The sequence below is a fragment of the Balaenoptera musculus genome, chromosome 5 (genome assembly GCF_009873245.2).
Source record: "Balaenoptera musculus isolate JJ_BM4_2016_0621 chromosome 5, mBalMus1.pri.v3, whole genome shotgun sequence".
In the NCBI taxonomy this organism is placed as follows: domain Eukaryota; kingdom Metazoa; phylum Chordata; class Mammalia; order Artiodactyla; family Balaenopteridae; genus Balaenoptera; species Balaenoptera musculus.
Genome location: NC_045789.1, coordinates 18544115 through 18559674, shown reverse-complemented (window position 1 = coordinate 18559674; position 15560 = coordinate 18544115). Strand labels below are relative to the sequence as shown.

The following is a 15560-nucleotide window of genomic DNA, read 5'->3' as shown; positions in this document are numbered from 1 at the left end:
CTTAAAATGTTGCTTTAATACTATTATCATACAAAACTTTTATAATAATTCCTTAATAATATCTAAAAGCCTGTAAGGATACAAGTTTGGAAAAATATGGTTTTCAAAGTGTATTGTATATTAAAAAGGTAGTATGACCTTATTTTTAAATCTTAGGCTCAAGGAGCCTAGGAAACACTAGGCGACAACAGCCGACAACAAATATGATTATGTTTTGTCATTTTATATCCTAACATCTTTATGTGCTTATTTGCCATCTGTGGTAAGGTAAACAGACTCAGGCAAATGCTCAGCTATCAGGAAGCAGACAAAATTAAAGCCTATTTAGAAGATACTAGTTATGAAGGGCACAAGACCAGATTCACCCCAGGAAAGGAAGTCAAGGATACTCTGAAATTGCTCTATCAATCACTTTAAGCCATTTTTAAAAATCAAGCCATGAACCCCGTTTGGTATTCAATGTCCTCACCAACTCTCACCTCTTCATCATAGCTTCCCCTCTTAAAGGTGTCTGGACCTCTGGACAGACTCACATCATCTAACCAAACCATGGAGGAAATCACAGCATCTTTAACCTAAGTTAGTGACCAAAGCCACATATATTTTCTTGACGTTTTCTATCTTTAAAATTCAAGAAAATTTTACATCCTACTTTTACCTGATTTTTAAAAAATTATAAATTGTTTTAAAGTTTATAACCCCTTAAGAGGACAAAAATTCAAATCTCTCGTACCTGAAATCTGAGTCAATCTGACACCGAAGGAGATATACCATGTTTATCTTTTGGCTTCTCCTTCCTGGCATAAGGCCTGGTGGGTCCACTTGCCCCAGGGTGAGAATTATGGACAAAAATCATCACTGGGAACTAAGGTGATCAATTAACAGTATTTACCCGAATGGCTTTGAACCGAACAGGACATGCCTACTAAGTCTATAGTCCTCCTTTATGTAAGGCAACCTCAGGCCTTACCACAGGCCATGTGACTGTGATTGTCCCCAGCTGACTGCGTATCAGAGCTTGGTTCTGGAGACAAAGTTACTACCCATAAACTAGATGCCTATGAGCTAGCTTCTCCTGAAGAATTCTGAGTAACAGGAACGCTACTGCTAGAGAGAAACTACCTGAATCATTTAGACTCTGCTTTGGGGGAATTCTGAATGTAAATACACAGAAGAGTGACATAAAAGGTGAGAATTTAGAATGAAGGCAATGCTGTAAAGCAACAGAAACCATGGTGATAGAGAGGAGGAGGTTAGTAAGAGAGAATCAGTAGTAGAGATGGAAGAGAAGGTCTGGGTGTCTGGAAGAGTAGCAAACCCTAAACTTGTTGTTGTATTCTAAGTATTGTTTCACTTCTCCATGAGGTCTGCTGAAAATGTTTTCTGTATTCCCTAAGTGCCTAAACTTTGAGGTATCATTTAAGAGTCAAACTAACCTTAAAGCATTACCCTAAAAATGTTACCAAAAGAACAACCAAAGGGGACAGCTATGGTGACAATCTATAGAATATGATTTTACATATACTCAGATCCAGACGGGTACAGAAACACACTGGCAAAATGCTTCTAGTCAAGGTTCTGTCTGACTTCTATTCCACTCCTGTGCCTCCTTTCATCCAAGATAAAAATAGGAGAAAATAAGTTTGTCACTGGGGTACTTACCCAATTCTAAAGCTGCTATTAGTGCCAAAGCAACAAGGGCTTCATTCTGCATTATTACATGTTCACTAGTTGCCATGGTAACTAGATGCTTGATGCCACCACTTTGTACAATGGTTTTAATTACATCCTACAACAAATTAATATCACAGAATTATAAACTTTAATTTTAAACATAAAAAAACCGCGTTACCATCAGTCAATTCACTGTTGAGTGGTTTTCTGACAGTGTCCCTATGAATCATTACATTTAACCATAATTTCTTTTTCTTCACAGAAGAGAAAAAGCTTTTAGCTTTCAATAAATTCATCAAAAGATGACAACTTAAATTACCTAAGCGAAAAAGACCACTGCAGTTCATATCAAGGAACAGAGAGTCCCAGAAGCTAACAAAGTCAAAGAAATAAAAGTGCCATTGCCCCAAATGAAGACTTACCGCGAGGTCAACAAAAGAGAATAAATCTTGGAATAATAATAATGTGAAAAGTTCTTCCTTTCAAATTTTTATTATAACACCATATTTTATTTTTTATGTTTTATTATAGTTTTTTCAGATGCATCAGGTGAAGCTTTTTACGTATGTATGTGTGCATGTATACATGTATGTATGCAGCCTTTTAAAACCTTTGTTGGATCCAACAACGCTAGGTTACATACAGAAGGACCTGAGCGGAACTTAAATCAAAATTCTGTCTCCCTCATTTGTCACGGTGCCCACAGCTCGGTCCTCTCCAGCGGCAGAGGGGCTGTAGGCTCTAGACTCGGTAAATCCCACTGACGTTGAGCAAACTGCTGACTCTCTGCATCTCAGAGACTTCACCTGTAACACTGAGACAGTGTAAGTGTATATCTCATAGCTCTTCGTTATAATTACAAAGTTATTACATGAGGAGCACACATAAAAGTATACAGCAAAGGCTAGATGGAAAGAAATGGCTACGTTTATTTCTAGTACTCATTTTTGTCTTCATCTCAGGGTTTTGTTGGATTCAATATGATTTAGTAGAAAGCCTCAATTATAAAATATTTAGAAAGTAATTTTACTACTTTCCACTATTTTTAGTAATTTGAAGTAAGCACTGAATATTTTAAGTAGCCTGTCCAAGTTAGCTTCAAAACTGTAATTAGAAATATTTTCAAATTAATTTGCTAAAATATTGGAGAAAGGGTTCCCTTTATGCTTCTACCTTACGTAAATTTTTAAGAAAACTATTTATAGACAGTATCTTTGCTTTGAATCCAAAATTGTTTAGTGAGCAAACAAACATTCTAAATCAACAGAGTCTAAGTTCTGAGCTTTTACAGCAGTTGTGTTCTAGCATTTAATGTCTTTTCACATCAACTTTTTTAGAAAGTGAGAAACTATCTTTTAAAGCCTTTTCTAATGAAAAGAAAGCCTCCCAATATAGTCAGCCCTCCGTATCTTCAGGTTCTGCGTCCATGGATTTAACCAACCATGTATTGAAAATATTTGGGGAAAAAAATGTCATAAAGTTTCAAAAAGCAGAACTTGAATTTGCTGTGCGCTGGCAACTATTTAGTATTTACACTGTATTTACAACTATCTACTAGCATTTACATCGTATTAGGTATTATAAGTAATTTAGAGATGATTTAAAGTATAAGGGGGATGTGCGTAGGTTAGATGGAAATACTATGCCATTTTTATATAAGGGACTTGAGCATTCACAGATCTTGGTATCTGAGAGGGTGCCCAATCCCCCTCAGATACCAAGGGACGAGGACGACTATATACTGCTTTATACTGCTTACTCAGAGGCAGTTTATTTGAAACTGATACAGAATTCTTAAAATTAGTAAAGAATTTTATAAAAATCACAAAGGAGCTTGTTGAGTAAAAAAGATCAAAAGAGATTCACAAGATACATATGCAGTCACCTAGGAAGGTTCCTGGACTGTCATTTCATCCTCTCTTTTGTGATTCACCCTCAAAAGCCCACTGTAGTAGAAAGAAGGGAAAGGAATGAATGTGAATGAAGAAAATTTACACATCAGAAATACCAAAAATCACCACCCCCCCGCCCCCGCCCCGACCCCTTAAATCAAAGCGTAGCTTCTTTTCCATCTCACTTTTCTGGAACAAATATCTGAGAGTATTGTCCTTTAAAGTGCCTGCCCTCTCTCCTCCTACTTCAGTAAATGCTTACTGAGTTGCTACTCTACAGAATGGGGGATAAAAGATAAATGAAGCATTGTACTTGTGTCATATGACAAAAGAGGATTATTACTACTGACAGCTACCCTGTATGGAGAAACGCCTATACACTGGACAACACTCATACACTGGGTAACTTACAGATAGTAGCTTATTTTTATCCTCACAGAAAATCCCACGAGCTAGATATTATCTCCAGTTTATAGATGAAGAAACTGAAGCTTAGATTAAGTTATGGAATTTGCCCCAAATCAGACAGTGATTAAATGGTAAAAAGCCAAGATTCAATCCAGGCAGTTTGACTACTAGGTCTTGTTTTTAACCATTTGTGGTCTATGGAAAAGCATACACACTGAATTCATCATAATGCCAAGCAGAGGCAGTCATTTAATGTGATTTGAAGGGGCTCTATCAATATATTTTAAAGTTATATTTTTAACTTCAAGATTAAAAAAAAAAAAGAATATTAGCACCACTCCAGAGAGCAAGAAGGTTCATCTGGAGAATTAAAAATAATTTTAACCAATACACTTCTAAAATTAATCCAGAGATTATTTTAACCTCTCTGAAACCATTTCATTTATAATAAGTAAACTGTAGATATACATAATGAGACGTTTTCTCTGGGTAATCCTTCTAAACCTTAGATGTTTCTGGAGAGTCCTTAAGAGTTTTGGAAATATTTTATAATGCTTTACAAAGTTTGAAACAATATTTTATTTCTTAATACTATTTTTCAAGGAGTTTTCTTATGGAAAGCTAAATTTTGGTACATATATAACTAAGGCAAATTATCTATGTTAACAGTCTCACATATTTAGCATTTATGGTCAGTTTGCTCTTAACTGTTGAGATAAATCCAGCTAAAGACTCTGTTGAAAATTGTATAACAATGTTGTTACAATGGAATGGTTTGAGATAGGCTTGAATTTGAGATAATCGATTTATAAGACTGTAGGCTGGTGTAGCTACTGAATCACCTACCAACAAATTTCTTTTTTTAATATTGTATCATCAAAGCTCTCAGTATAGGTTTAAGTAAATGTTGGATGAATAAGCAAATGACTAAGTACATTTGTTTAAACAAGTTTTTAGCTTGATACTGATGAAGAATGTTTTACTCTTACAGGTTAAAGAAAAGTGCCTACTTTGATAAGAGGGAATTTTTATATTCCTATTGTAGAGGCAAACTATATTTCTTTCTCTGTTTTTGATCTCTGCAGCCAGAAGGTCCAGCTAGCTGATTAGGAGTACTAGCCTAGGGCACTCTTTAGAGGGAAGATGTAATTTTACCTATTGGCATAAGCACAAGGATACACCATATATGGCTGAAAGGCCTAAGCCAGCATGAAACACCATGAATCAGTGCAAACTTTTGGAGGACTGGACTCTAAGGTAGAATTCAGGGTGATTTTAAAAGGAGTAGAATATTCAAAGTTTAAGAATAACATAAGGACATGGGCTTCCCTGGTGGCGCAGTGGTTGAGAGTCTGCCTGCCAATGCAGGGGACACGGGTTCGAGCCCTGGTCTGGGAAGATCCCACATACCGCAGAGCAGCTGGGCCCGTGAGCCACAACTACTGAGCCTGCGCGTCTGGAGCCTGTGGTCCGCAACAAGTGAAGCCGCGGTGGTGAGAGGCCCGCACACCGCGATGAAGAGTGGCCCCCGCTTGCCACAACTAGAGAAAGACCTCGCACAGAAACGAAGACCCAACACAGCCAAAAATAAACAAATAAAATAAATTAAAAAAAAAAAAAAAGCTTGCCTTCAATTAAAAAAAAAAAGAATAACATAAGGACAGAGCTGTGATTCACAACAGTTGGTTAAGGATATACAGGAATGTAACAAATTTGTACCTAGTGTTTAATTATTTTAAAAGCTTACTCCAGAGCAGCATTTTCCAAAGTATGTCCAGTGGAATGTTAATAGATGCCTCTTGCAAAAAAGACCCACAGTTAAATAGCTAAAGTTAAGGAAGTTTCTTTAGAGCTTCTACAGAATTCTAAAGGCAAGTAAAGGGAATGCACTATTATCCTAACTACTCTGACCATGAAACCCTTTTTCTTGGAACATTTCTTGGGGTTATTATTCGATAGAACATATTTGAGAAATGCTGTTCAAACAGAATCATCTATTCCTTTAATGTTTGTTAAATTTAAAAATAATTTAAATTAATAATTCTAATCCAGAGCTCAAATAACACACCTTGTATTCTAATCATTAACATCTATGAATCAAGGTTCCTATTGCCTCTTAGTAGCAGTATAATCTCAATTGTAGGAAACATATGTAAAGCAAAAAGTAGCCTATCTGGTACTGAATTGTAAAAAAGTTATAATGTAACTATAAAGTTGCAATCCCGTATCATTTCAAATTGTTTATTACACACACACACACATCTAGAAAGGTACCATCCCATATTTCTCATAAGTCTTTTCAAAGAACCTACATGGTGATGGATGCTTGATGGGTATTTTATTTGAAAACTTTTGGGAGGAGGGAGTATGGTATTAGATAAGGGAAGGGGAATCTGTGATAATGAAACCCACAGAAAAGCCTCAAAACCCTCAGATCTCAATATTACAGCATTTGAATAGCTTTGGTTCCAAGATTTGGTTATTTAAGATGATGGAACGTATCTTCCTGTGGACACATTTTTGTGTCCACTAATGGTTTGGTTATACACTTCTGTTTGTTAGTTGTTAGTGAACTTAAGGTATATTATGGATTAATCAAGTCTTCGTTGGCCTAACCACCACACGTAACAGGAATTTATCTGAGAGTTCCAAATTCAGATGCCAAAACATGTCTCTGTTTGTTGTAATCTAGTTAACAGAATTATGGTTTGCCTAAATGAAACCACGGGTAAGAATTCTCATGGAACGGAGCAAAGAATTAGGTAAAGACTCTGAAAAGGATAGAAGAGTGATTTGGCAGTAAGCAAGTTAGGGAATGTCAGTTCTTCCCATAGTCTCTTATTTTGATGAATGGCATGATTACCCCACCTGGTGCTAAGCCCCAAACTTGGAATTCTCTCTAAAACCTCCTTCTCCTTGGGCCCCACTTTTGAATTCTGTCAATTCTGCCACTCATATCTTTCTCAAATCCTTCTTTTCCATACTCACTGCTTCTATTAGGTTGAACCATATGATATTTGTTTCTTTGTGTCAAAATGGTTGAATACCAGCAATTTCAAATTGCTTAACCCAAAACCTTAATTCAGGCCTTTATCATCTCACATGTATATTTTTGAAAAACTTTGTTTTCCTTGCCCTTAGTAAGCCCTAGAGTCATCTTTCTAATGAAAACCAAATAATGGCACCCTGCTGCTTAAAATCCTTTGGGAGCTTCCTAATTCTCTATAGAATAAACTCATATGCCTTAACCTGGCACGTAATTCATCTTGATTCCCCTCTTCTCTTCCTCTCTGGTCACTGTCTTTACACACTGTGCTCCAGCAATACTGCTTTACTTGCAGTCTTCCTCTCAGACTATGTTGTTTTAGATCTCTGTGCTGTTGACACACTGTTGTCTTTGCTTGGAGGCCTTTCTATGCTTTGTCTTCCCACTCTCCTCCTGAGAGATTCCTAGTTAACATCTAAAACATGACCCCTTCTGTGATGCCCAGACAGTTGGTCTCTCTGTCTTCTAAGTTATATCTGAATTGGAGTATGTGGCTTTAATGCTGTTTTTATATCTGCCCTCCCACCGGACAGTTAATTCTTGAAAGTCATACTATATTTTATAATAGTTACACTGTAAGTACCAAAATGTTGACTGTTAAATGAACAAATGGGCCTGACAGAGCAGTTATGATGAAGAGCTAAAAGGACTACCACAGGAGTTCATTTTGCTGTACTTTCTTGATACTTTCCATCTTGTCAACAATATACTTAGTCCTGTACTGGTGTCACTGAAAATGGATGGGATTTTAGGCTGCTATAGGTGAGACAGGTAATAGGAAGGTCCAAGTTAACAGCTGCTTTTGCTCCAGGCAAAGATGCCAAGAGGTAGCATCTGATGGGGAGGAACGTTCCTGTGGCCAACCAGCTGGAATAGTTACTATGGTGAAGTCAATTATTTATATGAAGGAGATTTACACAAGTCAAGGAATACCTTTACTTTTAAGCTTTTTCTCTTGCCATCTTCTTTTAATCTGTTTCATAAATAAATGAACGGTTTCCTCCGGGACTTACTTTTGATTTACTGTGTCGTATGAGGGCAGAGAGCAGTCTGTTTGACTCCCCCATCACACCAGCGTGATCTTTGGCTTCACACCATTCCACCAAACGCTCCACTAATTTAACGTTCTTTCCCAGTTGTTCAGCAGCTTCTGCTATAGGTAAGAAGGCAAACCACAAAGGAATGAATCACTGATAGGCAATCAACTGAAATAATTGGTAAAGATGTAAGAGTGTGAAGGAAAATTACAGGTCTAAAAATAGAACACAACAATTTTATTAAAGCAAGAACTGCAAATATTCCGTATCTGATGGACTATTGAGATTTTCTATTCAGTTGTGGACTTTTATACAAAAACAAAATAAACAACTTTATACTCTTTTGGTTCAGCCTGGAAGTCTATTAGTACTCTGGAAAACTGTACTGAAGAATTTTTAGCAGTACTCTAAGGAATCAATATAGAGAAGGTTTAGATTTAGAAATAAGTAAATAAATATAACTCATTCCAAGGATTGGTTTTCATTATTGTTCCTATAAACAGAAAAATGACCTCCCTGTTTGCAAAACAAATTTAAAAAAATTTTGACTGTCACTGTATTGAAACTTGATAATTTTACAAGGTAAAAAAGGGTATAGAAAATGCCAAAACATAAAAACCCCTCAAGAACCACTAATAAATCAACCTAAAATCAGATTATATGTACTAATAAAGAGAAATGCAATATAATTTCCATTTAAAGTCAATTATAACAAGCATGGAAATTAATGAAAGGGGTTCCAAAACCAATCTCTTTTTGCCTTTTATTTGCTACTTTATGATTACATAATTCTGAAAGCTAAAAACAGGTCCTTTTTCCACTAGAGGCACATTAAGACTATTATACCAAAAAATGCACCTTAAGAAAGCATTTCTCTTACCTTGTGCATCTATTAACATTCTTAATGTTCCCAGGAGTTTGAACTGAACCGGGGGCATTTCAGATTTAAGAAATTTCAAAACTGCCTCTGTGACGCCAGCTGATAACATCTTTGCTTTATTTACAACTAGAGAGAGAGAGAGAAAAAAAAGACTGTGGTTAAAATGATGTTAGCATTTTTGATGATAATCATTCAATTCAATATACATTTTTTGAGTGTCTTATTATCTTAAGGCCCCATGTTATATTTTTCTACTTAAAAACAACATTGTTACTTTTCTGTTAATTTTAAGAATGGGATTGGGAATGGGAGGGCTAGCGGATAAGTATCCTATTTGTCTACAGGAGCACAACATACAAAATCACACTTACTTCCTTTTAAAATCTAATCACAAACTAATAATTTGTAAAGGAAATCTGACAATGTTGCCTTCTCATTTATGAAAAGCACAATTCCTCAACTTTAATGTTTCTTTTTACCTCTGTCCTTGACCCAACTGTGTTAATATAGATATTATAGACATTAATAAACAATACTAATCTGCTACATGAGCCAAATTGATTTTATATAGATTGCATTTTCATATAGTTATACTATTTTACCTAATCAGAAATTTACCTTTAGAAAGTAGAATAAAAGGATAGTTTCAACTATATCCTGTATTAGTTCCCATGATAATGTGATTTCAAAAGCCTTGTAAATCCAAAAAGGCACATTAAGGCTATTTTAAAAAATTGTATGTCTGCTCGTAGGGAAAAAAAATTATTAAAAGTCATTCTTTAAGGGATTCTGTTAATTGATACCATTATCTTACCTCAGCTGAAGATGCTTAAAAAATCTTAACTATACAATATGATGAACATCTAGGAGTTCACAAAAAGTAATAGGATATTTGAATAATCTGAAAAAGGAAGATTATGCTTGTATAGTCTCAGAAAACTTCTTTAACATATTATCTCCATTTATTAGTAAGAAAAATGTAAGCAATCTGAAGACTATTTTTCTTTTCTTGGTCAGGGCAGGTCCACAAATCACATAAATATCTTCCCAAAACGACAGATTTTTATCTCTTACACAGTTGGCTCCCATTCTTTTTTTTTTTTTAATTAATTTTTATTGGCGTATAGTTGATTTACAATGCTGTGTTAGTTTCTGCTTACAGAAAAGTGAATCAGTTGTACAGATACGTATATCCACTCTCTTTTAGATTCTTTTCCCGTAGAGGTCAGTACAGAATATTGAGTAGAGTTCCCTGTGCTGTATAGTAGGCACTATTGCTTTTTGAGCTATTGACCTTGACTTTGATGTTGTTTCAGAGCAGTTTCTATGATTGAAACCACGAATTTCATTTAAATAATAGGTTAAAATATTGGACTGCACTGAGAACGAGATAAAAGCATTTGAGCTAATAAAAAGGCTACTGATACAACTGTCTCAAAGCACCCCATCTCATAGATGACTTTTAGAATAAATCTCATTGGCTCCCGTTCTTAAGTCTTACCTGGAATGGCTAGGTTTCGGAGGGCACTTAGTGCCGCGTGCTGCACAGTTACGTTTCCATCTTCTACATGTCTGTCCAGTAAATCCATAAGTTTTTCTACAATTCCATTGTCTACCATATGGATACAATTTCCATCTAAATAACAACAAAAAACATTTTTTTCCCTCTTTACAAATATCTATAAATATTTTGTAAAACTGATGCCTGCCCATTATCTACATTAGGGAAAATGGAGCTATAGGAAAATAAAATGAATTCCATCTCCTTCTCACATCAGATTTACAGATTTTTTGGTTTGTTTACTGAGTGAGAAGTCTGATTATAAGATTCTTAAAATAGATAAAATTTTAAAAACTGGCCAAAAAATCTCTAGCTGAGTTCCTGATAATATATCAGAAGATGAGTAAGTAGAAACCACATGCTTAAAATGTCCTCCAATAGTTTCCATTTATAGTGAAGTATGCCAGCGTTCTGCGAATGTTACAGTGACAGTACTCTACATTTTGTCATCATGGCTGATATTTAAATTATTTTTTAAAGACAGAATTTCTGAAACATTTATAAAGCAGAGAGAATATTATAATGAACTACTATTTACCCCCCATTTAGCTTCAATAATTATCAATATTTTGCCAGTCTTAATTTCATCATTAAGGAGTTAATGATGGTCCCCAAAAGAAGGAAGGAAAAATGGAATAAGTCATCTATTATAACATGCTATAACAACAGTTAATACTCAAATAAAATCAAATTAAAAACAAAAATAACTCATATTTCCTAGACACAGTATAAGTTTCTAGAGGGAATAGCAAAAGTGTCAGACTTCAGAAATATACATGGAGGTCTGGTGCCTCTGAAATACTATTTAAGTAAATATTCTATCCTAAACCAGAGGACTACCCATGCTTAAGTTTTATAGGCGTTAAGAGTATAAATGAGGCACAATAATGAATACTCAGATTATTAAATCCAAAATAAAATCACCAGGCAAAAGAGTATATCCTCCCAGATCAGATGTTTATTAGAATGGGACTCAAGTTTATTCATCTCTGAAGTACAGAGTACTCAAAAGAAAGACTTCATAATCACTGTTCATGACCTTTAAACTATTAGAACTTAGTTGAGTTGCATAAAATATGTAATTTGTTGGGAAAGTCAATATTAGTATTTCAGATTTCTGAAAAATTAAGGTAGTATTACACACAGATACTGCACACGCTTCTGAACTGTTTTAGGTTTAGTATATGGCAAAGCAAAATTTAAAAATACAGAAGGTTTGATTTAATAAGGATGAACTCATATGCTTACCATTTCTGGCAAAATTTGCAATTGCCAATGCTCCAGCAAGCTGTAGCTGGTGGTTATTTGATGGAATCCAAGACAGTACCCTTTGAAACACATTACCTTTTCCTCCTTCAAATAATTTCTGCATGGATTCATCTAGAGGTAAATTCAACAGATAAGAGGTAAATACTTAGAAGTAACATATCCATATTCTTAACTGAATACCCAATTGGGAAATCACATATTGATACTTTACAATCTATAATTCACAAAGGGAAAAGTAATGACTCTTTTTAAAATAAATTTATAAATTTATTTATTTATTTATTTTTGGCTGCGTTGGGTCTTTGTTGCTGCACGCGGGCTTTCTCTAGTTGTGGCGAGTGGGGGCTACTCTTTGTTGCGGTGTGCGGGCTTCTCATTGCGGTGGCTTCTCTTGCTGTGGAGCACGGGCTCTAGGTGCGTGGGCTTCAGTAGTTGTGGCACGTGGGCTCAGTAGTTGTGGCTTGCAGGCTCCAGAGCGCAGGCTCAGTAGTTGTGGCGCACGGGCTTAGTCGCTCCGCGGCATGTGGGATCTTCCCGGACCAGGGATCGAACCCGTGTCCCCTGCACTGGCAGGCGGATACTTAACCAGTGCGCCACCAGGGAAGTCCCAGTAATGACTCTTTTTCTAATAACCTTTTAGCAGAGACTGGACAAAAGGGCTTAGAATTTTTCTAGTCTAAGTCCCAAGGAGCCATCTCGCTTTTAGTCCTTTGGTGCCACAGCTGTCTCTTCTATATGACAGCTCTTTAAATACTGGAAGATAGTAAAGGCTCCTCTTTTCCAGGTTCGTTATCTCTAGTTCTCTTCATGATGTATTTAAGGTTTCAAAATCATCACATCAACAAGATTAAATGTGACAGAAAAATGAGAAAATGCCTAATATAGTATTTATAAAAGAGACGATAAATTTTTAAATATCTGACAGTCATGTTCTTTCGTTGGCATAAATTACAACTCACCTCCAAGAAGTAATAAAACCATTAGATCTGAAGCGGTTTTGAGCTCAGCAATATCCTCCTCTTTGTCACTATCCACTTTCTGCTGAACAATCTCTAGTAGACATTCTACCAGGCCTGCTTCAACCAGCTGCAGCTTAATAGCATCTAAAGAATAATGTGAACAAAATAACCAAAACTTGAGATGAAATAGGAATTCTGGTATAAACAATTTAATGTAAAGAATTATAAAAAACCAAAAAAGTGCATGATTTAGATAACACACCTCTGAAGATCTGAGTTTCAAAAGGGAGTGTCTGACAGTGCAGCTTAAATACACAAAAGCTTTATTTCATTTTCTATTTGATATGATGTCACTTTTCACAATGTCTGGCAGCAACTAAACAAATTGATTCTCAGCTCTGAAGTAATATTCTACTGTTATTCTAGATATTATGCTCACATTTAAAAGGCAGTACTATAAAATATTGCACACTGTTTAAAATAAAACACACATAACTATTAGATAAAGTTAAAACACATTCACTAATGGAGTTTGAATACAAAGGTATTAAAAAGAGGTATTAGTAAATTTCAAAGTATATCACAAGTATGTACATTTGTATTCATATTTGTACAGATGTTATTTTTCTAGGGCAGTTAATTAATTTGTAACTTTCTGAACTTGAAAAGTCATGTTTTTAAAAAGGGCTTCAGGTTTTCATTAATTTGAAGCTTTCTTGGGTGATGGGTACATGGTGGTTCATTATACTACAATCTCTCTACATCTGAATAGGTTTTTTTTTTAAATTAATTAATTAATTAATTTATCTTTGGCTGCGTTGGGTCTTCCTTGCTGCGTGCAGGCTTTCTCTAGTTGTGGTGAGCGGGGGCCACTCTTCGTTGTGGTGTGTGGGCTTCTCATTGCGGTGGCTTCTCTTGCTGTGGAGCATGGGTTCTAGGCACGTGGGCTTCAGTAGTTGTGGCACGTGGGCTCAGTAGTTGTGGCTCGTGGGCTCTAGAGCACAGGCTCAGTAGTTGTGGCGCACGGGCTTAGATGCTCTACAGCATGTGGGATCTTCCTGGACCAGGGCTCGAACCCGTGTCCCCTGCATTGGCAGGCGGATTCTTAACCACTGCACCACCAGGGAAGCCCCTCAATAGGTTTTTAAATTTTCACAATAAAAGTTGAAAGAAACAAATAACTTTCAAGTTTTCTGATGGATAACTAACAAACTAAGGAATTTTAGAGACAGAATTTACATACCAATTATATTTTAAAAAATTATCTTCACAGCAAACTCTGTGCACCTATCAAATCGATATTGTTTGCACCACTAATATCTTAAATATTCTTTCATTATAGAACTTACTTCATTGAAGATTTTATATTTGCATCCATATCTGTCTCGCCCAATATACCTCATTCATCTTTGTGTTTTAACCTAAATTGGCCTACTTAAATATTTTGGGTATATTTGATACTGCTTAAGATAAATGCTGATCAACTGACCTCAGAAATACATTTGCTACACATAAATTTTTTAATTTAAATTTTATTTTCTAGTTGGATTTTATTTTAGTCTTCAGTTTCCCTAAGCTGTATATGCACATATCTACAGCAATGGCAGTTCAAGCTTTTTATTTGGAAGAAACAAAGACTGTTTTCATACTTAAGAATTTTTCTTTCAGACAATTTTAATGTGCAAAAATTTGGCTTTTTACTATCACTAGGATCGCTGATATTCTTTAGCATATTATTTCAGAATACACAGAATATTCAACCTGTAATATTCTTTTAAAAGGTATACTTGCACTGTGCCATGCTGAAAGTAGGGCGTTTCCTTGGTTACAGAATGACAGAAGTAGAAATGTGTGGCGACTAGAATTGAAAGCCACAATGAAAAAGCCTTAAAAATACAAAAAAACTTGAATTATACAAATCCCAGTTTAAATGTTGGAATCATTCTCCTTTGCATACAAGGAAAACCAAGGATGATATGCTAAGGCTAGTCCAGAACAAGTTTTCAAAAGTATCATTCAATCCACCGCACAGTTATAAAACACAAGTGAAGATAGTGGAGGACAAAACAAATAAGAGATAAAAACACTGTTATTTTGAAATATTGCAAGGAAGGGTACAGGTCATTCTCTGGCATAAAGTTGACTGAAGGTCACAATGAAAATTTCCTATTTGGCCAAACCACCAAATGAGAGGAAAAATAAATTTCTTCCTAAAGAACAAGATCTAAGGCATTCAGAAGATTTAAAATGTGTCAGGATTAAAGTTTACAGATCTTTCCTCTCACAGTTTAACTGTAATCACATATATATGTGGGAGGCTTAAATTGCCTTATTAAAAAGGATTAATGAGGCATTCTACCAAAGCAGACAGCCCAGCACACATTGATCAATACCATTCTGCCCAGGGACATCTATCTTTATCACCACCGTTTGCATATATACGTACATATATGTACATACATGTATCATACATATGTACATGTATATCTGTACGTGAATTTGTATAAACGTGTATTTGAAAATCTTTTCTAAGTGGTGAAAAAACTTCCACAAATGCAGCAGAGTGCTTAAAATATACGTTACTCTTAATCAATTATTATTACTAAGTAAATAACTGTGTAACTATCACCTAGATCAAGAAATTCATTGCCAACAACCCTGGAAGCCCCTCTGTGCTTTACTTTTTCCTATCACATATCCCTCCCTTTCAAATCACCACCCTTTTTAAGGTAATCACATCCATACTTTTATAGTTTCACCAAATAATCATTCCTAAAAACTATAGTTAATTTTAGCTTTTTTGTAACTTCATATAAATGGAATCTTAAAATGTG

The 15560-nt window shown here is 35.4% G+C and overlaps 1 protein-coding gene across 9 annotated transcripts in view; it reads right to left on the bottom strand.

Moving 5' to 3' along the window:
• RAP1GDS1 (Rap1 GTPase-GDP dissociation stimulator 1) overlaps positions 1–15560 on the bottom strand; it is a 306019-nt gene that overhangs the window by 12505 nt on the left and 277954 nt on the right. For 8 of the 9 annotated variants that reach the window (XM_036852830.1, XM_036852828.1, XM_036852831.1 and 5 more), the window contains 6 exons: positions 12727–12870; positions 11747–11878; positions 10439–10573; positions 8938–9063; positions 8034–8173; positions 1663–1789 (listed from right to left, as the gene is read on the bottom strand). In XM_036852830.1, the coding sequence (XP_036708725.1) occupies positions 1663–1789; positions 8034–8173; positions 8938–9063; positions 10439–10573; positions 11747–11878; positions 12727–12870 (804 nt within the window). The remainder of the gene's footprint in view (positions 1–1662; positions 1790–8033; positions 8174–8937; positions 9064–10438; positions 10574–11746; positions 11879–12726; positions 12871–15560) is intronic. The other variant, XM_036852825.1, reaches the window with a different exon arrangement.